The sequence below is a fragment of the Saccoglossus kowalevskii genome, chromosome 13 (genome assembly GCF_978046115.1).
Source record: "Saccoglossus kowalevskii chromosome 13, keSacKowa6.1, whole genome shotgun sequence".
NCBI classification, from domain to species: domain Eukaryota; kingdom Metazoa; phylum Hemichordata; class Enteropneusta; family Harrimaniidae; genus Saccoglossus; species Saccoglossus kowalevskii.
The window spans coordinates 22,375,749-22,399,772 of NC_140653.1; the positions used below are offsets into that span (position 1 = coordinate 22,375,749).

The 24,024-nt window shown below is 34.9% G+C and overlaps 1 protein-coding gene across 1 annotated transcript; it reads right to left on the bottom strand.

The window, feature by feature from the left end:
• Positions 1–1,217: 1,217 nt before the first annotated feature.
• Positions 1,218–23,675, bottom strand: LOC100377832 (dimethylglycine dehydrogenase, mitochondrial-like). Its single transcript, XM_085507077.1, has 15 exons — positions 23,308–23,675; positions 21,785–21,956; positions 20,384–20,482; positions 19,802–19,966; positions 16,143–16,347; positions 13,643–13,891; positions 11,186–11,384; positions 8,890–9,164; positions 8,482–8,699; positions 8,182–8,312; positions 5,980–6,197; positions 5,357–5,514; positions 4,170–4,229; positions 2,789–2,923; positions 1,218–2,331 (listed from the first exon to the last, which is right to left on the bottom strand). The coding sequence occupies exons 1-15, from the start codon at positions 23,448–23,450 to the stop codon at positions 2,113–2,115; spliced, it is 2,646 nt and encodes an 881-aa protein (XP_085363203.1). The 5' UTR covers positions 23,451–23,675; the 3' UTR covers positions 1,218–2,112.
• Between the last annotated feature and the right edge of the window lie 349 nt (positions 23,676–24,024).

Below are 24,024 nucleotides of genomic sequence, written 5' to 3' on the forward strand. Positions count from 1 at the left end.
ATATGGAGACTTGTATGAAATGCTCTGCGATCTCCTGCTTTCAGGGATGCCTTCCAGAATAACAGCATTCCTCTGCAAGCAAGACTCCTTTGTCATTGCAGAAGCTATTGACTGTCATTCATTTCCACATCATGGAACCGCGAGGTATCACCAATGCACACTTCCGTGTATTGGGCAATCCCCTATTTTAGTGAATTTATTCATTTTATTTTTCTGTGCTTTGTTTCTTGTAATTGTTTTGAGAGGTATTAAAGCCATGGGCTTTAACTTGATATTTGTTGGTGTATGTCTATTTCATTTCCAGTACTATTGTCTTGTCTATAACCCATACTAGCAGTGAAAGAACCCCCTGTCCAGTGCGAGTTCTGCGGGTGCCCCTCTCAATAGCAATAAGCAGGCCTTACACTGTGACAGGCTGGTTAGATGCATTGAAGGACTCTTCCAAAATCGTAATACTATGATCAGAAATTAAACAGGATATGCTATTCATGCATTTTTGTATCCTAACTGAATTTCATTTGTCCAGGTTCATGTACAGAGCTACGAAACTCGAAATGAATCATCATGGACATGCATGTTTGAATGAAATTTGAAAACCCACAAATCCTATGCATGTATGCATGCATGGAGGCAAATCCTGTCCAAGATACCACATTTTTTAAAAAACAAGATGGATGCCAGTCGGCCATCTTTAATCTGATTATGGATCAGACTGTCAACATGTATTTCTATATGTATGATGCATGTGCCAAATATGAATGAAAATGATCCAGAAGCCTTGACACTATAGTAGTATGGTCAAAAAGCAAGATGGCTGCCAATCAGCCATCTTTGATCCAATCGTGAAACGAATCATCATAGTCAGTATCCTAACATGTACAATGCATGTACTAAATTGAAACAAAGACTCGCAAAGCATGCATAAGATACCACATTTAAAAAAAATAATAGCTGCCAATCAGTCATCTTTGATCTGATCGCAAAATAAATCATCATGGACATGTATCCTAACATGTATAATGTATGTACCAAATTTGAACAGAAACTGACAAAGCATGCATAAGATACCACAAAGAATGAACAGATTTGGTCAAAATGCAGGGTTCTAAAATACAACTCTGGACGGACAGAGACTGATTATAAGTCCCAGTTTCGAACTTTGATATAACATTTATGCATATTATTGAGGTCACATCTGATACATTAGTCACATCACATATTGTCTGATGCCTTTATTATAATATCAACCAACTTACACATTTCCATGCATCTGGTATCACATAACAGACAAAGTAGAGTACAGAAATAAATCTGGACAATTTATTAGGATTAATTATAATAATATCTGAATAGACATAAATAAAAATAACCCTGCTACAGATAAGCCTCGTATTACAGTTGAGTGCTAGTGTAATGCAAAACACTTTTTATTTGAACAATACAAAGAGTGAACTCAACCAGGAAATAGTAAAGAATGCATCTTCCTTCAAAGGCCAGGTACCTCAATTGTTGCACTTAGGGTTCGATTTCTCAATTTCGTCTTTTATTTGTACATTGATATTTTTCACATTAATTTGTATTCTACTGTTTGAAACTAGAATCAATTGATTGTTTTATTTATACGACTATATTAATGTAGACTAAAAACAGCATATCTAGCTGGATCACAGAGTACAGTGTATGTTTAATGTATTACAAGATTATGCATATTATTTTTGTGCAAGAATTGTCAATTACATATTTTGAAAATAGTTTCCCACAATATATCTGTGAATTTCGAATTTGTGATTTTTTCCAATCATTCAAAAGGACCTCCAGCTTGTAGACATCCTGAAGTCTTTTTGATCAAAACATTGTCACATATTCAAAATAACCTACTGATACTTTCTATGTTTTCCTGGGTTGGAATAAGTTCACGAGAACCATCATTGTCATTTTTCACCTCAACAGGAAGAAAGTACTCAAAGCCATTCCATACCCAATTAGTTCATTGGGAGGAATAAAGCTTTCTTTGAAAACATATTACCACCATTATTTAATTTATGTCAGTTCCCTAAACCATGTCTTAATTTGATCTAGTACACATACATGACATATAGTACAATGAACAAATTATTTTGCAGCTTCTTTCTCTTTTTTTAACCTTCTTCTTGTTATTGTTGGTTCAGTCTCCATCAAAGGTTCTGGTATAACTGTTCCTACATAATGCTTTCCTAGTAATTCCACTTCAACTTTTGACCCAATAGATGTAAGATCCATAGGTAGATACGCATAGGCTACACTTTGGTTAGTCATATAACTGTAACCACCGGATGTGGTATTACCTACCACCTGTGAAACAAAGAAAAAGCAATTTTTAAACTAAAAATCTGCAATGCAGTTTTCCATTAGACCATTTCCAAATTCGACCATCATTTACGGTTAAGTCAAATTTGGCTGTCATTTATGTTAAATTCTTCTTCCACATAATCTAGCTCGTTTTTCATTGACTGCCAAAATCTTGTTAACAATGTTTTTGCCACTCCAATATTATTTCATTGTCACTTCATCACATTCATTGTTCCAAATACCATAAATCAAATGAACAGTAAACGCGACGACGAAAATCAAATATATAGTATTCAATGTATAAACATATTTATTCAAATCTTTATTGAGTTTATTTTACTGAATGATATTGTAAGTAGTAACTGCATGTAGTGTGGTGCGTAATTAATTTCTGGCGAGTCTGTATATTACTTTATATTTTGTTTGCTTAGTGCTTGAATTATACAAGATGACTACTTACTTTGCCATCAAGCCATATTGTCTCATTCCCTTCTGCTTCAACATTATCAGTATCAACAGACAATAACACTAGTTTACGTTGGAGTCCTTTCTCTTTTATTTTCAATAAGGCTTCTTTACCAATGAAATTGGTTTTCTGAGAGAGAAATTGATAAATTAGCAAACGAAACAATTTTTTAGAAAGTGATATTACGGCCCATTTTGAAGAATTTTGAAAGTTAATAAGACAGACACACATTGGAACATGCAATATGAACATTTTGGTATTCCACATTTTTCAAATAACATTTTTGTAAAATATTTTCACTGAAGGAATGAATCCGTGAAAATATAATGCAAAACACCCCAAAAGTCTTTTCAGTGAATAAACCGTAAAATACACACATTTCAAATTTAAATTTCATTTTTTCAACAAGAGACAAACTTGTGTTTTTCATAGACATTGACACCTTTCCAGAATATTGTGAATGGGAATAGTTTTTTTTTTACAATGAATTGTTATTAAATGAATTATTCAGTACTTCTTAAATGCTCAGTTTATTTTCATACTTCAACATTGATAAAATACTTCTCACAAGTCTCTATGATTAGACAAATAAACATTGATGTCAAGAAAACTTGTTAATTTTAGAAGCTATCAAATACTTAAATGGTCCGTTGTAATTGATCTTCAAAAGAATGATTTATAATAAGTCAACTCCAAGGTCATGTCAAGGTTAAGGTCGGGTGAAAGAAAATTTACAGTGGTGCTGAAAAAAGGAATGTAATCACCAACACAAGGGCTCGTCAATTTAGAAAACCAACGGCGAGAAGAATATTTCTGTCAAAAACTGCGTTCTCAGAATGCATAAAACATCTCCACAGGCTGCTGTATACTGGTGACAGTTAGCAGTATAGTACAAACCAATATATGGTAATACAAAACACAGAAGATTATGGGTAATTGCAGGCACTGGGACTTTAGCGCATGTCCTCTTTTCGGGAGGGGGGGGGGGAGAAGTGGCACAAATGAATTATATTTGTGGGGCCACTACTCTACCTCTTACACATAAAATACACTACTTTCTATATATCAACACTAAACAGACCGATTGTCACTTCTTCTTTTATACACCCCTCTAAAAAATTAAAAATTATAAAAATAGACATAATAAAAAAATCAGTTTAAATTTCTATTTTCAAATGTATTGCGCTTAATAATAAATATAGACGAGTTGCTACACAGCAGTTGATATTAATAACACAATGTATTGTGTAGAGACATAACAAAACAATCCCTTTCTGCATCACCAGACCGGTATAATCTTACTGATATTTTTTAACATGTATAAAGTTTTAGCACCATAATAATTGCTACACAGATAGACTAAGATTAAGATTACCTTATTGAGCTTAATAAAGAAATCCAATCCAGCTTCTAATGGATTATTATCCATAATCATCTATCAATAAACAAAAAAAAACAATGATTGAATATTAATTATAATTTAATTTTGATATAATGCAAAAAAATAACTTTAGTTCAAAGATTGATATAGCTACATCAACCCATTAAGTGTTCTATTTGTAGGGAGGCCCTTAAAAAATGCCACACAGATGAGGACATGTAAGATTTAAGGATGCTGTATAGGGTTATTTTGCTTTGAAACCCAAAATTCTACCTATTTTGTATTTTTCAATGCTGGACTACGAGAAGCAAACACTCGGTAGGAAAATAAATAAATTGGATGTTTTTATAGGGTGTAAAAATCTATTTTTGTTAATCAAAAACAAAAGCGCATGTCATTGTTTTGAAAGACATGTTTTAATTAATCAGTCTCTTACATTCAGTACAAGTCACACTTCAATCATACATGCATTTCATTTACGATCGTCCACAAATTTAATTTCAGTGAAATTCTCGCTCTTCAACACTAACGTCTTGCAGTCGACTATGAAACAGGGACGAAAGAAAACAAATCCAAAGAAATTTGGAACAGAACGTCGACAGTATGTAAAGCAATTATTATGATGATTTAATCGATCAGACTATGGAGGTAGAAAATTGTTACTGATAATTCTTACACCTTTGATGAAACAATATACCATATAATATTGCAATGAATGTTTATTATGCATAGTTATTTTTATTTTTTCAATAATTTTGTACAATAATTGCAACAAAATGTAAATAATTTCAGTTTATGATTGTCCATAATCAACTTTGGCCATCAACAAGTACTATCAAACTAAAATGTTAAAAAAAAATATACATTTTCATCTATAATGCATACTACTGTAGAATAATTTATTTTCGCTTGGAATTAATTTCTGCCATTTTCGCTGAAGGAAGGATTTAGTGAAAATAAAATCCAGCGAATATACTTTTTTTCCTATATTTTACCTTCAACTCGTCAAAAAATCAGTGAAAATAAATTCCATACAAAACAGCCAAAAAGTCTTTTCAGCTAAAGTAAAGTATTTTACAGTATAACAAATACACAAATTAGACTGATTTTCCAAATATGTCATCATCAAAAAAGGACCTGCTTAATTCACCAATGTGATGAATGAATGTCATGCAACTCACCTCGCTTCCCCACAGTCGAAAACCTTTTTCTAATCTCAATGAGTTCAAAGCATAAGTACCAAAATCACCCATACCATAGGGTTCACCAGCCTCTAACAATGCTTCGTATAACTTTAGTGTATCCTTTCTATCATGGTAAAACTCGTATCCTAATTCACCTGTGAAGAGGGGAAAAAAACACGTTAATGATTTGTATTACCAGTAATGTTGTCATTTTATAAATATTGCAAAAAATAAATAAAAATAATTTTTTATGATAAAAATAAAATTTATTCAAAGTCAGAACAAAATAAATGTTCTAAGCATTTGTCTTGTAAAATTTCCAAAATTATTGCATTTTTTGTTTTGTGCCGACAACAATAAGAAGTTTTTATGGCAATGCAGCCAATCGCTGAAATTTGTTTTCTGTTGTATAACGCTCACTTGAAAGTAGGAGTTATCATATATATCACCACACTTTCGGTCTTTGAATCTCACAAGTGCTATTCACAGACTATGACCATAATTTGATAATAATAATAATTTGATAATCCAATTCCTCATGGCATTTTCATATAAGTTGTTCAGACAAACAGTTCTAAAATAAGAGATGACAAAAATAATAAGTTAGTTAAAAACTTCACCTGTGTACGAGATTCTAATAGCAAAAACTGGGATTCCCGCCACTTCCATGAATTTGTTGACCATTGGTAAAAATTTGGAATGACTAACATCGGTTGTTGTCAATTTTTGTAGAATATCTCTTGATTTTGGACCTGCTATTCCAAGACAATGTCTTTGATCAGTCACGTTCGTGATCTTGACGTCATAGTTACCAGCGAACACCTGCTCCTCAATCCACCTAGATAACAAAATGTATACCCAGTATTAAATCCAGAATGAATTTTGCACAAAAACTCAACACTCACACTATGGTAGAATATGGTCTTGAACACTATGAATGACATTTTAATTAAAGATTTAATATAAACAGCTCATATACTTTTAGACAAGTATTTTTTGTAATTCATTCCCTGCGACTGGCTACTAGTATTTGAACAAGCAGCCTCTTGGCTGAGATAGCTTCGCTGTTAGCAATACACATTTCAATTAAAGAACTGAAGTTATCATTAGAAAATGAACAAATCTGAGAGAGGTCTACCTGAGGTACCTACAGTATATATATATATAGTATCAAAGTAATCATACTTGCTGTTTTCAACAAGAATTCAAAAATATTACTTTTTACCAAATATGACAAAAATAGTCATCAAAATTAGATAATTGAAGATATCATCACAAAATAAACAAATCTGAGAGAGGTCTACCTGAGGTACCTATATTTATAATATCAGAGCAATTGGATTTGCAGTTTTCAACTCAAAGTCAAAAAAGTAAAAAGTGAAAAAATTATGAGCTCTGCTGTCGACTTTGTCAATCAAATCAAAGAAGAAAAAATGAAATTTTACCAATTTCCGATTCAAAATGGCAGACAGATTATGGCGTAACAACACAATAAAATCATAAAGTCATTGTTTTTATGGTAACATTATCGTCCAAAACAAATTTACTAACAGAATAAGTTTCTCTTTCAATAGCATGATTCTGCTGCAAATTTTGTGATTTATCACTCTGACATTGTTTGAATTGAAAAAAATTAATTATGATGGATGATAAACTGCAAAGTTTAGAATTGTGGGTAGAAAAGTGCCACCAAGAGCTGACAAGCTGTAAATTCTGTTTTACGCTACAGAAAGTTTTGTCGCCAGCCAGATTTTTTTTAAGGTTGCCAAATGGCGACCTACATTTTTTTATTAAATTGCCATTCATTAAATTTAATCGCCTTGACAACCAAAATAGTCGCAATCTAGAGGGCAGCTTTGCTTATCAAAATCAATAATAATGAGTGGTTTTTGAGTTACCTTTGGAAGAGCTAAAATTGGCTAATTTATGTAAATCTGGTTAAATATGCAGATTAGCCATGAATCGTCATTGGTCTTGTGTTTGTGCACTTTTATTATTTGATATAACATACTCTACCTCAAGCATGATATGTCCTTGTTCAGTTTCTGAATGGATTTATTTTAATTTTATAAAAAAACAGGATTTATATTTGACAGCTGTTTCAGCATTGTTAAAATGACATCAGTTTTTTTTTAATCATACGTTATTAAATTAAACGAAATAAATACAAAGGACTAAAGTTGAATCAGAAATGGATCATGAAAGATGAACAATAAAATCATTGGGTCAATCGTAGATTTAACATTTACACGATAATTATTAAATTTCAGCCTTTTGACAGAAGGACAAATTTCATTTCATGTCTTCAATATTTTAATTTTTACTTATTTCAACAGAAAATTGTAGTATTCATATCAATGACCTCAAAATGTGGCCATTAGACCCTAGCTGTCACAGAGGACATAATTCTATGAAAAATAAACTTAAAAAATATACCGTAGTATATAAATCCATGACTAAGTCCGACTGCAACTTTTGCCAAAAAGAGCATAATTCTATTTGACAATAAAATGACAAAATAAAGCCACGATCTAAAAATTTGACCTTCAGTTTTCAAGTTATTTTTGCCATAGAGGGCTCAGTTACAGGTGAAATTAACAAATATAACAGCATGACCTCAAAATGTAGCCTTTATAGGTCCCAGCTGTCATGTTTGTATATTCAAATAACGAAACAGAGTTTAATGATTTGTCAAACAAAAACAACTTTGTTGTTGCATGCACTACAAAAGGCTGCATTGAGCTTCAGGTTTTTTTTATTGTCCAATAGCTATGTAAACAGTTGTTATTTGAAGAAGTAGCTTTCATGCACTCTGCACATACCTGATATCGTGTAGCTCTGATCCTGACCCTGTTATGCAAAAGAAATGATTTTCGGCCAATCTTGTGATCGTCATTTCGGCATACACTTTGCCTTTGGGTGATATCAAGTGAGCTACTGTTGTACGACCAACCTGATGACAAATCGTAATATTTTAAATTATAAACTAATAAATTTATCAGTAGTATTAGACCGCCCCTCTCCATAAATGATTTTTTAGTCAGGGCATGTGTCAGCTCACAACTTTTATTTTCTGTTTTATTTCTACGCACTTGGAATAACAAAGTCATCTTAACTCGTACCTTTGGCATATTATTGGCAAATACATAGTCCATCAAGTTCATTGCATCCTTTCCTTCAATTTCAAATTTTCCAAATGGGGTCAAATCAATAATTCCAGCTTTCTCCATCACCATGCGACATTCACGACCAACCGGCTCAAACCAGTTTGTTCTCCGAAAACTTGGTTTGTATCCAGCCTCGTCACCAGGTAACGCAAACCAGCTTGGCTGCTCCCATCCTAAACTTGAAAACAGTAAATCGATAAGTTTTTAACACAAATAAAAAAAAACTATATATTAATAGCCTGTTAAACTTAAAATAAAATTATACATTCTTGTATTTGTAGCCTTCTTCAGTGCACTCAAGAATGGTCTGGTAAATTGTAATTGATAAACAATGCAATTGATATAAAATGCTGGGAACTTTACCTGCATGAAAACTAAATTCCGCTCCCCTCTCTTTCATTTTCTGATAAGCACCGGTTACTCTCTCAGTTGGACGTCCTGCATATCTCTCTTCGAATGGATAGACAACAACGTTGTTGAAACCGTATGATTCCCTGGCTTTGGCAGTGACAAACTCTCTAGTGGTCCATCTATTGTATCTGTTTGGATCTAATTCCACCAAGTCATAGGGTGGCTCCCCATTCATAATCCATTCGGTGATGTATTTACCAACACCACCAGAATGTATAATACCGTATCTACAAATAAAATATATTTTCATCTTTAAACAGTTAAAACAAAGTAGTATTGGTGCAAAAAAAACATACAGTGGTTAAGTTTGGAATATTTAGTTCAATTTACCAGTAGGGAAAATAAGATCGAATAAATAAATGAATGAATTAAACAATGGTAATTAAATGAATTAAACAATAAATCAATCAATCAATCAATCAATCAATGAAGGAAGTAAAGCATTAGAATGAGGGAATGATTGACGTACCAAACAAAAACATAGTTGAACTCTGGTGACCTTGCCCTTTGTTATATAATATAATTCCCTTTATCATAGTTTGTTTCAATATAAACATGCATTGTCATAATTAATTTTGAATACAAACAAGTTTTGGAGTTGAACCAACAGTGGGGAATCAGTCTACCGAATGTTCTTTAAAGATGTAAATATCTTACAAAAACATTGGTGCCTTATTTGTTTAATTATTTTAAGGGACATAATTTCCAGCTTTATTCAAAGTAATTCAGATATTTTAGTATAAAAACAAATGCCTCATCGCAAAAAAAAGTGCTGCATTTAGACGTGAATAGATTCATAAAACATGCAAGATAACAGAAAATCTTAGCTGGCTTTTGTCCACGTATTTTGTACAGGTGTCTGTAAAAAATTAATGATTCACTGAGACAAATATGAATTGCCTCATTGTGTGACAACTGTATTATATGAAAAGTAAAAAAAACACCCTTTAAGACTAGCTATCATGTTGCAAGCTCTGCTTTGTATGCAAATCAACTTAAATAGTTAGTTGGTGTCCAGTGAAGGGAGAAGTCAACAGTACTGTTGCCTCCTGAGAATCTACATCTTCAAACACTGCAATCTTTGAAGTGTGTTTTTAAACCAGTATTATAAAAACTCTATAGCTGAAACATATTCCTGTGAGTTTTCATTTGTCGAATGAACTGTTTGTCAAATACAGAATACATATATTTTAAAACAATTTTCTTTTTAAAATGTGGATTCACTGAGACAAATATGAATTGCCTCATTGTGTGACAACTGTATTATATGAAAAGTAAAAAAAACACCCTTTAAGACTAGCTATCATGTTGCAAGCTCTGCTTTGTATGCAAATCAACTTAAATAGTTAGTTGGTGTCCAGTGAAGGGAGAAGTCAACAGTACTGTTGCCTCCTGAGAATCTACATCTTCAAACACTGCAATCTTTGAAGTGTGTTTTTAAACCAGTATTATAAAAACTCTATAGCTGAAACATATTCCTGTGAGTTTTCATTTGTCGAATGAACTGTTTGTCAAATACAGAATACATATATTTTAAAACAATTTTCTTTTTAAAATGTGGAGGAAATGTTTTGCTTTTTATGTATTTTTTATGTATTGTTTTTGATTTGGCAACTTTGAACAGATTTTCTATTAGCTTCAGATCTTGATCAAAGTTTGGCACCCAGTTCATAGGAGTGCTTATATTGATTTTCTGACATCTTGTTTTCTGTAAAGATTTTTTTGGTAGGTTTGCAAATGTGTATCAGACTGTGCAATCTCTCCATGAGTTAGTTTTGAAACCCAGTATGGGATTCTGAGATACATTACCAAGGATATTATTACAAGATAAATCATTTGCTTCATTGAACACATACAACAATGCATATTTCCACTGAGATCAGTGACCTTTGATGTGTATCACCAGTGATCAGTCAAGTAGAAACAGTAAAAATATTTTATCAGATTTTCTCAATTTTTGCATGATATTTTTATACAGGACATCTGTTGTTCAAACTCAGGGAAGACTTTATACTGATGAATAAGGTGACCAAGTTTGGTGAAGTTTGGAATAGAATTAGTAAAGTTATTATGCACACAATAACAATTATTAACGACGACGACGACGACAACAACGACGGACAAAATTTTCCCCTTAATATACCTTTCCTTTCTATCTTTGATGGTACGGGCAAGGTAAAAAACCACTCTGATATAAAGTGTTTTTGTTAATAATGTTCTGATATTGACAAATAATATATTAATTTACCCGAATCCTATTAAACACCAATAGTTATGTAAACCTTGGTATGGACCAACCATTGGCAGTATATCTGGTGTGTATGTTATTGGACCGGAAACTACACTTTGTATATCGGCTGTTTTCAATACGGGTACCAGGTCCATAGCAGCATCTAAGTTATCACTGATACGGTCCAAATCACTCTCAAATAATTCTTTACCAAAGCCTAAAATTAGATATCAGAGAAAACCATTAAAAACAATAAAAACAATAAATTTTTTTTACTACGGATAAGACATGCAGTTTGTAAAATGTGATACTTGTGACACAAAGTGACATGACACACTGGTGGAACACTACCACACAATTGCCCTGTGACACATGACACACTGGTTGAACACTACCACACAATTGTCCTGTGACACATGCCACACTGGTTGAACACTACCACACAATTGTCCTGTGACACATGACACACTGGTTGAACACTACCACACAATTGTCCTGTGACACATGCCACACTGGTGGAACACTACACACAATTGTCCTGTGACACATGACACACTGGTGGAACACTACCACACAATTGTTTTGTGACACATGACACACTGGTGGAACACTACCACGCAATTGTCCTGTGATACATGACACACTGGTTGAACACTACCAAACAATTGTCCTGTGACACATGACACACTGGTGGAACACTACCACACAATTGTCCTGTGATACATGACACGCTGGTGGAACACTACCACACAATTGTCCTGTGACACATGACACACTGGTGGAACACTACCAAACAATTGTCCTGTGACACATGACACACTGGTTGAACACTACCACCCAATTGTCCTGTGACACATGACACACTGGTGGAACACTACCAAACAATTGTCCTGTGACACATGACACACTGGTTGAACACTACCACACAATTGTCCTGTGACACATGACACACTGGTGGAACACTACCACACAATTGTTTTGTGATACATGACACACTGGTGGAACACTACAACACAATTGTCCTGTGACACATGACACACTGGTGGAACACTACCACACAAATGTCCTGTGACACATGACACACTGGTGGAACACTACCACACAATTGTCCTGTGACACATGCCACACTGGTGGAACACTAAACACAATTGTCCTGTGACACATTACACACTGGTTGAACACTGCCACACAATTGCCATGTGACACATGACACACTGGTTGAACACTGCCACACAACTGTCCTGTGACACATGACACACTGGTGGAACACTACACACAATTGTCCTGTGACACATGACACACTGGTTGAACACTGCCACACAATTGTCCTGTGACACATGACACACTGGTTGAACACTACCACGCAATTGTCCTGTGATACATGACACACTGGTGGAACACTACCAAACAATTGTCCTGTGACACATGACACACTGGTGGAACACTACCACACAATTGTCCTGTGACACATGCCACACTGATTGAACACTACCACACAATTGTCCTGTGACACGTGCCACACTGGTGGAACACTACCACACAATTGTCCTGTGACACATGCCACACTGGTTGAACACTACACACAATTGTCCTGTGACACATGACACACTGGTTGAACACTGCCACACAATTGTTCTGTGACACATGACACACTGGTTGAACACTACCACGCAATTGTCCTGTGATACATGACACACTGGTGGAACACTACCAAACAATTGTCCAGTGACACATGACACACTGGTGGAACACTACCACACAATTGTCCTGTGACACATGCCACACTGATTGAACACTACCACACAATTGTCCTATGACACATGCCACACTGGTGGAACACTACCACACAATTGTCCTGTGACACATGACACACTGGTGGAACACTACCAAACAATTGTCCTGGGACACATGACACACTGGTTGAACACTACCAAACAATTGTCCTGTGACACATGACACAATGGTTGAACACTACCAAACAATTATCCTGTGACACATGACACACTGGTTGGACACTACCAAACAATTGTCCTGTGACACATGACACAATGGTTGAACACTACCAAACAATTATCTTGTGACACACGACACACTGGTTGGACACTACCAAACAATTGTCCTGTGATACATGACACACTGGTTGAACACTACCAAACAATTGTCCTGTGATGCATGACACACTGGTTGAACACTACCAAACAATTGTCCTGTGACACATGACACACTGGTTGAACACTACCACACAATTGTCCTGTGATACATGACACACTGGTGGAACACTATCAAACAATTGTCCTGTGATACATGACACACTATTTGAACACTACCACACAATCGTCCTATGATACATGACACACTAGTGGAACACTACCAAACAATTGTCCTGTGACACATGACAAGAACCGGTAATAGTGGAGCAAGATTTACTCCCTGATTTTTCAATGATGCATGAAACCATGAAACATAATGACTTACCTGGTGGAACACCATCTTCCACCCAACTGTCTTGCATCCTCATCTTGTCCTGGTGTTCATATGGACCAATCAGCAATCCTGTTCTTTCTTGTCTTAGGTAATATGACCCTTCTAAATCTCTAATAACTGGTAATTCATAGCCTAATGCTTTTACTTCTGGTATTGTTGAGGTAATAACGTATTGATGATGTATTGGTACCAATGGTAGTTCTATTCCAATCATCCGGCCTATTTCATGGGCCCAGAATCCTATTCAAATCGAACACATTTATTGATTACTATCTATTAATTTATTGTTATTGAAAATAGAACCATTACAACATGCTTACAGTGATATTATAATTTATACCATATATCATAAAGCAGTAATAATTATCTCCATACTATATGATATAAATCCTGGCAATCTGATTGGTCCATGCAAGCATATTGACTATTTGACATCGTGGCTGACTATCACAAAATACAGCATTTTCTCAAGATGTTAGTGGTTTAAATTTTTTGAATCATTATTATTATTATTAAGATTTATATTATTTTGCTTTTTTTGGAAGTTAAAATGGATTATAAAAATGCTTGTGAGCTTTAAAGCCACACATATATATGACATCATTCATCATTCTGTGTACCGGTATGTACACTCATGAACTACGATCACTGTTAGTTTTTTGCCCTAAGAGCTTGCAGAATAAGCAGGATATTAAATTTGAGATCCACAATATCACATTCATTAAACTCATGTACTAAGTTTTAGTGGCATGGAAATGAAAATGAGTACTTAGAATGGGTTAGATGTTATTATGCTGGATCAGCAACTCCAATAAGAACCATCACTACATTGGACTAGACTTGGGTTGACTTCAATACTGTAAAACATGTCCTTTTTACTAGCATGTCTTTTTGGAGAATTTAGAGGGAGAACTGATTTGCTAATTCAAAATGTCGCTAATGACTTTATTATACATTCAAAATGGCCAAGGTTTTGTATACAGTAATCAGGAACATAAAAATCTGCATCGTCCAAATCGCACGGTCCTGTGTCTTTGACCTATAGGCTTCGATACCTTGCCGGATCGCATAGGCAAATTGCCTATATTAAGCAGTGAGATGTGATTTGGCGCGCCTCGAAACAAGGTGCCCAATTAGCTTGGACGTACTAAATTATAAAACAAAATTCCACTTCCTGTTTTTGTCGCAATGAAGACACATCCTTCCCTCACAAAACTGCGTCGATTGCCTGTACCTGATGAGACTTGAGGGCACAAACACCGAAAACTTTTGCAATTTTATCATCACAAATATCACGATTTATTGGCGCCACAATTTTGTTTAAAATGAAACAGGTTTAAAATGAAGAGGGATTTGTAACACGCAACCTGATTGGACAATGATTAGCCGCAACTGACTACTGGGAGCGCTGTTAGAATATGCATATTTGATGGTCGTTCTGCCAAGGTCAGTTTAGAGGCTTGGCCGAATAAACTTAGACATTGATGGTCGTTCTGCCAAGGTCTGTTTAGAGGCTTGGCCGAATAAACTTAGACCTTGATGGTCGTTCTGCCAAGGTCTGTTTAGAGGCTTGGCCGAATAAACTTAGACCTTGATGGTCGTTCTGCCAAGGTCTGTTTAGAGGCTTGGCCGAATAAACTTAGACCTTGATGGTCGTTCTGCCAAGGTCTGTTTAGAGGCTTGGCCGAATAAACTTGAAAAATCTGGGGCGCTTCCTTCTTTCTTTGTTTTTATGGAGATGATAATTGCCCATTTGTTTTGGCACGCAACAGAAAAGTATTGTGAAAACAGGAAATGAACAATGAGAAATTCGCTAAATCAACATTTTGCTATTACGTCATTTTACCACAATTAGCTTTACAGTAATTACTAAACTGGACATGTTTAGCACAGGGTGACTCCAACAGAGACTACAATATACTGAGCACGTCTGGCATGGAAGAACTCCAATATGGACCTAGTTATGTTACACGCTAATATACACACCATACAGTAGATGATTTTCCATTCACGTTGAGATCTTGCATAACGCATGAATGATTTTATTTTGAACTTGAATTTTCCGCTTTTATAAGTCAATGTCGCAATTCATATTTATCAGAGAGGGAATATTTAGTTCATCAAATTTCATGTTTGTTGAATCCCATGCGATGTTTTGCTGCGACTATGGTTTCCGGCAGAAGTAATGGTATTAATTTGTCTACAATAACCTGGCCCCGGCTTATACTTGTGTGTCTCAGGTGCCCCGTGGTAAACCTGTTGACTTGTCTTCCCTCAGTTTGCACACGGACGACTAAAAGCCAATCCTGCTACTGTGGCATCCTGAGTCAGAGTGACAGGTCCTCCGACCACACCACGCAAACACACGATAAAAGAATTTTGAATAAAATTAAACACAACATACATCTGCTCTTGCATTCGCTACATACACCTGTACTTCAATTTGCAAGCCTAATTGCAAGACAGATTATTGTCATGAATTATGTCATACCTGATGCGTTGACAACTCTGTTGGCTTTCATTGTACCTTCCGGCGTCTCCACTTCCCATTTGCCGTCTGATGTCTGTTTCATGCCTAACACAGGAGCATTCTGATAGATTTCGGCACCATATTTACGAGCACCAATTGCGTAAGCTTGAGTTAGCGAATATGGATCAATGTGGCCATCTCCTGGGTTATACATTCCTAAAATTATCTGAAACGTACAGAAGTTCGAAAGGCAATGTTAGACAGACAGAATTAAACACTACGTTTGGTACATTGTGTTTTTTGATACTGTTCAACGTGCGATATTGGTCGACTCTAGCATACTTGCACATTACTTTAGTTTGAGATTGATTAATTGACATTAAAATTGACATTGCTTGAATGAGTATTACTGGATGGAAATGATTACTTAATATAAATTTTTTTTTAAAATTCTTTGTATTTTATTTGACTGACCGTGTTGTAATTAAATCCCTGGTAATGCATATTGGCATTGCTTTCGTTTGCTTAGTATTTTGATGATTCATTGTAGCCTTCTTGGATAAATTTCACCTTAAAAACTCAATTAATTTGCAGTCTCTATCAGTTATTAAATGTATACTTTAAATTTGAGATCTTCCCAAAAATTTAAAAATGTTATTCTATTAACTCGCGCTCTAAATTCCTGCATTATATTACAAAGAAATCATTAATATCAAGAGAATTAAGAAATAAATAAAACATGTTGCAAAACTTGACAAACACGGACTAAAGAATCAAAATTATTAAATTACAATCATATCGCAATGTACTTTTCCAGTGACCACAACCATTGATAACAACACATTGTAATTTTTCCCTCATGACATTAGACATAACTATGGGCATGTAGCAAGAGAAATAATGCTTCAAAACAACACATGTAGATTGTAATATTTTCTTGAATAGAAAACATCAAATGAACAAAATGCTCCATGTTGCTGAAGGGTTAATCTTGAGTCCATCACCACCATATACGGATGCCATAAATGATCTGATGCGCAAGTTCACTGAATGGCCACATTCAATGTCATGACATTATTTTTTGGTTTATTTAGAGTACTGATGGCAAGGCTTCATGCCATCCCAATTCATGTTGCTGTATGCAGGAACTCCTTATTAAACTGACCAATGCCAGACGAAATCATCGCAAATGTTCTGTTATCTGTTTTATTTGGAATAATAAATCACTATTTATTGAATCAATCAAAATGTATCTTTTTAATTCACATAATTGAAAACCCATTTTTACTATCTTCAATTATTTGAATTTTTACAGTAATTGTTTTTTTTGTTTTTTTAAATGTTTTTGGTGCCAGGCGTCAGTTCTGGACATTGAATGTCACTATTGTTTCTCCTAATTTTTTTTTTGTAAGAGAAAATTGCAAGTGCTAGTGCTGACATATTTTTGTATTTTTGCTACAGAAACCATATTCATGTTTGAGACTACATGACAGGGCTGTGCGGCTAGCTCTCCATCAAATGGCAATTTAATGTGCTATCCTGGCATCAACCAGGCTCAGTCGAACACTAGCATTTGCCGACCTTAACCAAGGTTCCCCCAAAGTCGCATTTGAATCTGGGCCAGTGGAATTGAAGTCTGTAGCACACTCACCCAGGGTAGGGGAAGTCAACTCTTTTTTGGTGCTCATGCAATCTAAGATAGGATTTAAACTTTGGTCTAACGATCACAAGTCTGATGCGACAACGACAACAACTATACTATTACCAGTGACCGGTAATTGTTTATTTTCATAATTTCATAAATCGATACCAATACTGTCATATTTTTTTATGAAAGAACCCATGATATTGAATTCAGTTGAAAACAATATTTTTTCGAATTGTTTGTTTACGAGTCTTTGTTACTTTAACTACGGCATACTGTTAGGTTGTAACTGAGGTAAAATTTTAGATTCATAATAATGTACAGGTACTGTTATAGAGGATTTATTTACAATAATTTACCAGTAGTCAACAAACTGATACATCCACTCGTGCTGATCTTACCAAAAAACAAGTCATTGTCAATGACAGGTCCCCGTTCCGTTCATATTTGAGTGACATATACATTCAAAGCAGATCATGACCGAAATGCACCTGCATATGTACAACACATTGTACTAAATTTGAACAAAATCCATCCATGCATGACTGAGATCCGGTTCCGGAATTGTGAAAATATGTGATTTTGATGCATTTTCGGCCTTAAAATGGCTATTGTTAAGCGGATCATGAAACAAATGCACATATCTATTTGTGACATGATGTACCATGTGTGTGTGAAGTTTGGAACTTGATCCGAAAAAAAAAATGACGTGCATCAAGGTCCTATTATGTTTAATGTATATGCCAAATTTGAACAAAATCCGTCCATGCATAACTGAGATCCGGGTCCGGAATGGTGAAAATGTGCGATTTCAATGCATTTTCGGCCTTAAAGCGGCCGCCATTTGGCTATCGTTAATGAGATCATGAAACAAATGCACATACATATTTGTGACATGATGTACCTTGTGTGTGTGAAGTTTGAACTCGATCAATCCAAGCATGTCTCAGATACGGATCCAGAACTGAATTTTTTAAAACAAAATAGCCGCCAGTTGGCCATTTCAAACCCGATCCAAAAAAAAAAAATGACATGCATCAAGGTTCTATTATGTTTAATGTATGTACCAAATTTGAACAAAATCCGTCCATGCATAACTGAGATCCGGGTCCGGAATGGTGAAAATGTGCGATTTTGATGCATTTTCGGCCTTAAAATGGCCGCTATTCGGCTATCGTTAATTGGATCATGAAAAAAATGCATGTGCATATGTCCCATATAATGTGTGATGTATGAGTGAAGTTTGAACTTAATCGGTCCATGCATGTTCGAGATAGAGGTGATCACGGACGCACGCACATACGCACAGACGCACACAGGGCAAAACATAAGTCCCTGTTTTCGGACTACGTCCGAACAGGGACTAATAAAGATTATTTTATTAAGCTTTTTATCAACAAAGAAAACCAGGTAAATATGCAGAAAAAAAACTGTAAACAACAAGTCATTGTCAATGACATAGTCCCTGTCATGTTTTTAGTTACTTTGTCAAACAATGAAAAGCATACTGTAAAATGACTAATTTTGACTGGGTTTAAATTTCGCTGATTTACCGCTTCAGGCATATTCAGTGGGTTTTAAATTCACGGTTTTATCATTTAGATAATGTGTTCTATGCTAAATTTCACATATTCACTGGGTTTTAATTTAGCGCATTTTCCAGTCAGCGAAATAAGAAAATTAAACGTGAAAATCAGTCTTTTTACAGTAGATAATAATGTGGTCTAGGATTTCATGTAGAAATTAGTGTGCCACACTCAGTTCTTTCAAGTGCAATCGGCTGTTTGCAAGAAATGTGATGCAATGAGCCCCAAATTATAGCCCCCCCCCAAAAAAAAAAACCCTGGTCTATTCAATCCAGTAGGTATATATATAATCTGTGCTAAAAACGTTAACCATGTTCTTGAGACTGTATTCATGCTCTGAGATTCATGCTCTCCCACAAATTTGACCTGAGTCAGGGCTTTCTCATGAGAAAATTATCTACATGGCCAGTACACCACCACCATCACCCCACCCTGCCTCTCCCACCTACCCCATCCATGTTGAGCAGTGGGTGCATTTTCTGTATTTCATCTGGATCCATTAGTCTTTGCGGTGCTTTATTCCAACCAGCTCGCATCATCTGATACTTAAATTCATCCACCCTTTCTGGTGTAACTGCCAACCGAATACTCCCAGGTGTATGGAAGCCAATTTTCTAAAAAAAAAAAAAAAAAAGAAGTAATTTGTCAATGTATCATTCTCAAATAATCTTGTGGTGAGAGTTGATGAAACAATTGCATTCTCACTGACACCGTTCAATGTCAATCGAACACTACATTTTTAATAGTTTGGGATAAATCATAATCTTATTTGGCCTACAGTATGCAGTATCAAACAACAATATTAAAATATAATGTTTTCGTCCATATTGCATCCTTAAATGTTACATAAGGGAGTATTTTTCAAATACAAATTTTCATAATATCAGTAGAATTTATCAAGAAATAGGAAGCGAGTGCCCACCAGTGGCAACTTTTCAGTTTGGCCCTGAAAAAAAATACAAGATTTGCACATGTTCAGTTAACTGGAAACTACAACAATTGGCCTGATATTTTTGGTATTCGATTCTTACCTGTCCAGTTTCTTCTTCCAAAGTATTGAACAGTTTAATACTGTCGTAATGTATATTCCTTACGTTAATTCCAGGGTGGAAATATGTTGCAAGACCAGCCTGTTAACAAACAACACAGTCAGCATTAGTATAGATGTAGGGTACAGGTATTTCTTTCAGTAGAAACTACTGAATGGTAACAGTTTTGTTATTTTTCCAAAAATTTTACACAAATAGTTTTTTTTTTTTTTTAAATTTTTGATCAACAAGATGTAAACAATCAGAAATTATGTTCATCTGGTCCAAAATTAATGAAGAAATTGTAGAAAAATTCATAAAATGTGCAAAATCTTGAAGCAAAATTTTGGCGGGAAAATTTTTAGTATTCTAAAGGTTAACCTTTTCACTACAGTTCTTGAGTTTTGTGTATCACATAGCATTGTTTAAATTGAGCTGTTTATTGTAGGTGTTCAGAAAAATCTGTGAAGTTTTGCATGTTTACAAATTTAGGGGGGAAAGTATGTATTACCCCCAAGTTTAACCACTTTATTATTGCCCAGAAACGTCTGTGTAAATTATAGGGAAAATTGTAAATTGTGTAAAATACTTTACACAAATTGGTCAATTATTTGCAGCAATTCAAATGCTGTACCCCCCGGTACATTCACATTTCACTATCAGTTCCACTTAAAAAGTTCAAAGGAGAAACACGTATTGAAAGCTATGTGAAGAAATGGGATGGGCTTTTGAATCCATGACCTTGTGTATTATTCATCTTCACTGGGTTTATGGATCTATACAGTTTAATGAGGTTACCAAAACTGAAATTGTTCCCTTGTCTGTAAAGCCACCCAGAAAGAGAGAAAGTGAGCGCACTGAGATCACATTACATTGCATATATTACATTATGAATATGGTCATAACCATTTAAAACAGGACAAATATTTCCACTATGATAGAGGGACTGTGGTATTATATTCTGTGCTTATTAGTATGCGATGTCAAACTGTTTCATACCTCACTGTGAAGATGCATATGTGATAAAAGCCACTATGATTACTAAATATGAATAGATTCCATGAATGATCAAATTAATAAAAAACTTAATGATGGAAAAAGGCACAATATGTAATCAGTGCACTTATCGTTACTGCAAATTCAAGACAAGTGGAAGTAATTTTCACATGATTTGTTTTTCAACAACAGCATGCAAACTAGTGCATGCTGGGATTTTTTTGGACATCATAACATAACAATAATAATAATGGATAATAACAAAAACACGGCGGTACAGCATACCAATTGTGATGCTTTGAGATTTTTCTACACAAAATTTAACGAGTCATTTATAATTTAGCCAAAAACATATCTGCCATGAGAACAAGCATCATAATTTTATATGTGTATCCAGTCCATACTTACAGCGTGCCATGTAGATCCAGCGGTTAATTCTGTTTTTTCTAATAATACAACATCTTTCATTCCTGCTTTGGCTAAATGATAAGCGGCACTGACACCTACACACCCACCACCAATAATGACGGTATCTGCAGACTCATGCACTCTTTTTTTCAGTTTTCCATTCGTGGCTCCACTGCATATAAAGTAATGCAAGAAATCGTAGATTAATTCTCAGTATTGAGACAAATACATGCCAGAAAATTATTTAAATAATTTAAATGAATAAATAAATAAATAAATAAATAAATAAATAAATAAATAAATAAATAAATAAATAAATAAATAAATAAATAAATAAATAAATTAATTAATTAATTAATAAATTAGATCTAATTAAATACAGGAACCTTCCCTATGATGTAATTTGTCTACCAATTAGAAAATTAAAAGGTAGAATGAATAGAATGAACGATTATACAGATGAGGGATGGATCATTTAAAAATTGGGGGTGTCAGAAAAAGTGTACAAAATATTTTTTTCCCACGTAGCTTTTCTGCTAATTTGTTTTTCCATGATGAATTTACTGTCATTTTTGTTTCACTGTAATAAATATTTTTATGAGTGCAGAATTACTTTTTTTTGTTATTGATCTCGGTGATAATTTTTTCCCCCCCAATTCAGCCATTCCCTCTAGAGTTTCTAATGGTTAATTCCTAATTGCTCTGAAACAGTTGTACATAACACATGGGATGAACACGATTTGGCACAAAACTATTGCTTCAAAAGTGACATACGAGATAAATTACTAAAGTGAAGCCCATGAAAATGTTTTGTTTTATTGGTTTTTTTTTAATGAGGCGGTTTGATTATATAACAGTTTCAATATAATCAGCATCTTTTTTATTGAACATTCATAATTTTAAGTGGTATTATTCATATTCCTGGCAGCTTGGCATAACACCAGTATAATTATACTATAATCTATTAGAAGTACATCTCCCATAAACACACACTTAAAGAACAAATTATATTTACCCTTACTACCGATACAGGAAACCCATTTTTTCATTTTTATAAATATTTATATGCATCATAATTAAAATTGAAACAAGAGTTTTCTATTGGCTGACAGGATAACAATGAAACAGTTTCAAATGAAGACAGTAGGCACCACTCTCAATGATTGGCGGGTTGGATTCAACAGCCATTGAATATTAATGAGAATAAAGGGAATGGGTTTGTTGTGTCATTAGTACAATTCAGTTTGTCCTAGATGTTTTAGAAAGCGCGTGTACTACTAAAAGAACACATAGCACGTCGAACTGCAGGGCATATAAACATAGCTTTACCTGACACCCACCCACCCCCGATTGTCACAATGTACGCCCCTGCTTGTTGTTGGCCATCAAGCATATTACACGAAATCATAACATGCCACGTTTATCACAATTATTTTGATTCACTTTCGCGCACGTTGCACTGCATCACGTGCATTTTGGTGTGCGTATATGCAAATGCACTGGCGCTATTATAAACACTATACCTCGCTAACTTATTGCTGGAATACGAGAACGTTCTTTTATAGGAAGGCGCGACCAATCCCAATTGGTGCGGGTGACACAAATATGGCGACCATTTCATCTGCTTTAGCCACCCAGTCCCACTTGCTGACCGTAAGAATGCCATGGTTTCAATTAGACCGTCGGCTCAGATGTTATTTCTTCATAACATAGAACTACGCTAGCACGATATCACGACATTCATCAAGGTCATCGATTCCCTGTCAATCACTCGTCAGCTAACCTGTTCAATGGGTCAGGGCGTACATGTGACAGATTGTTTAAGCTGTTCCACCAATTAGACATACTCCCCGATGCACCAACGTCACTTTTTTTTAAACAGCACATCACACGGATATTCCCGCCACCGACCTTATATGGCATGCTATGATATTGGGGTCGAAATAAAGGTCATAGCTTGGCCACTGTGTGGTCCCAATCACTACAACCAGTATACTAAACAGTCGCCATGCAGTCGTGACCGCAGCACGAGCTAGTAATATAATAATTCCTACGTGGCTGTGTACTGGGCTGGCAGCGGCATCCACATTTTCACAGATATCTAAGATGGCGGCGAACCCACATGATTGAGAAAATGTCATTTTAGTTTGCTGTTTGACACTGCATATTGATGAATATATTGGTCTATGATTTACCATGAACTGAAAACGTTGTTTCTGTAGCTCACATCTAAATACTCG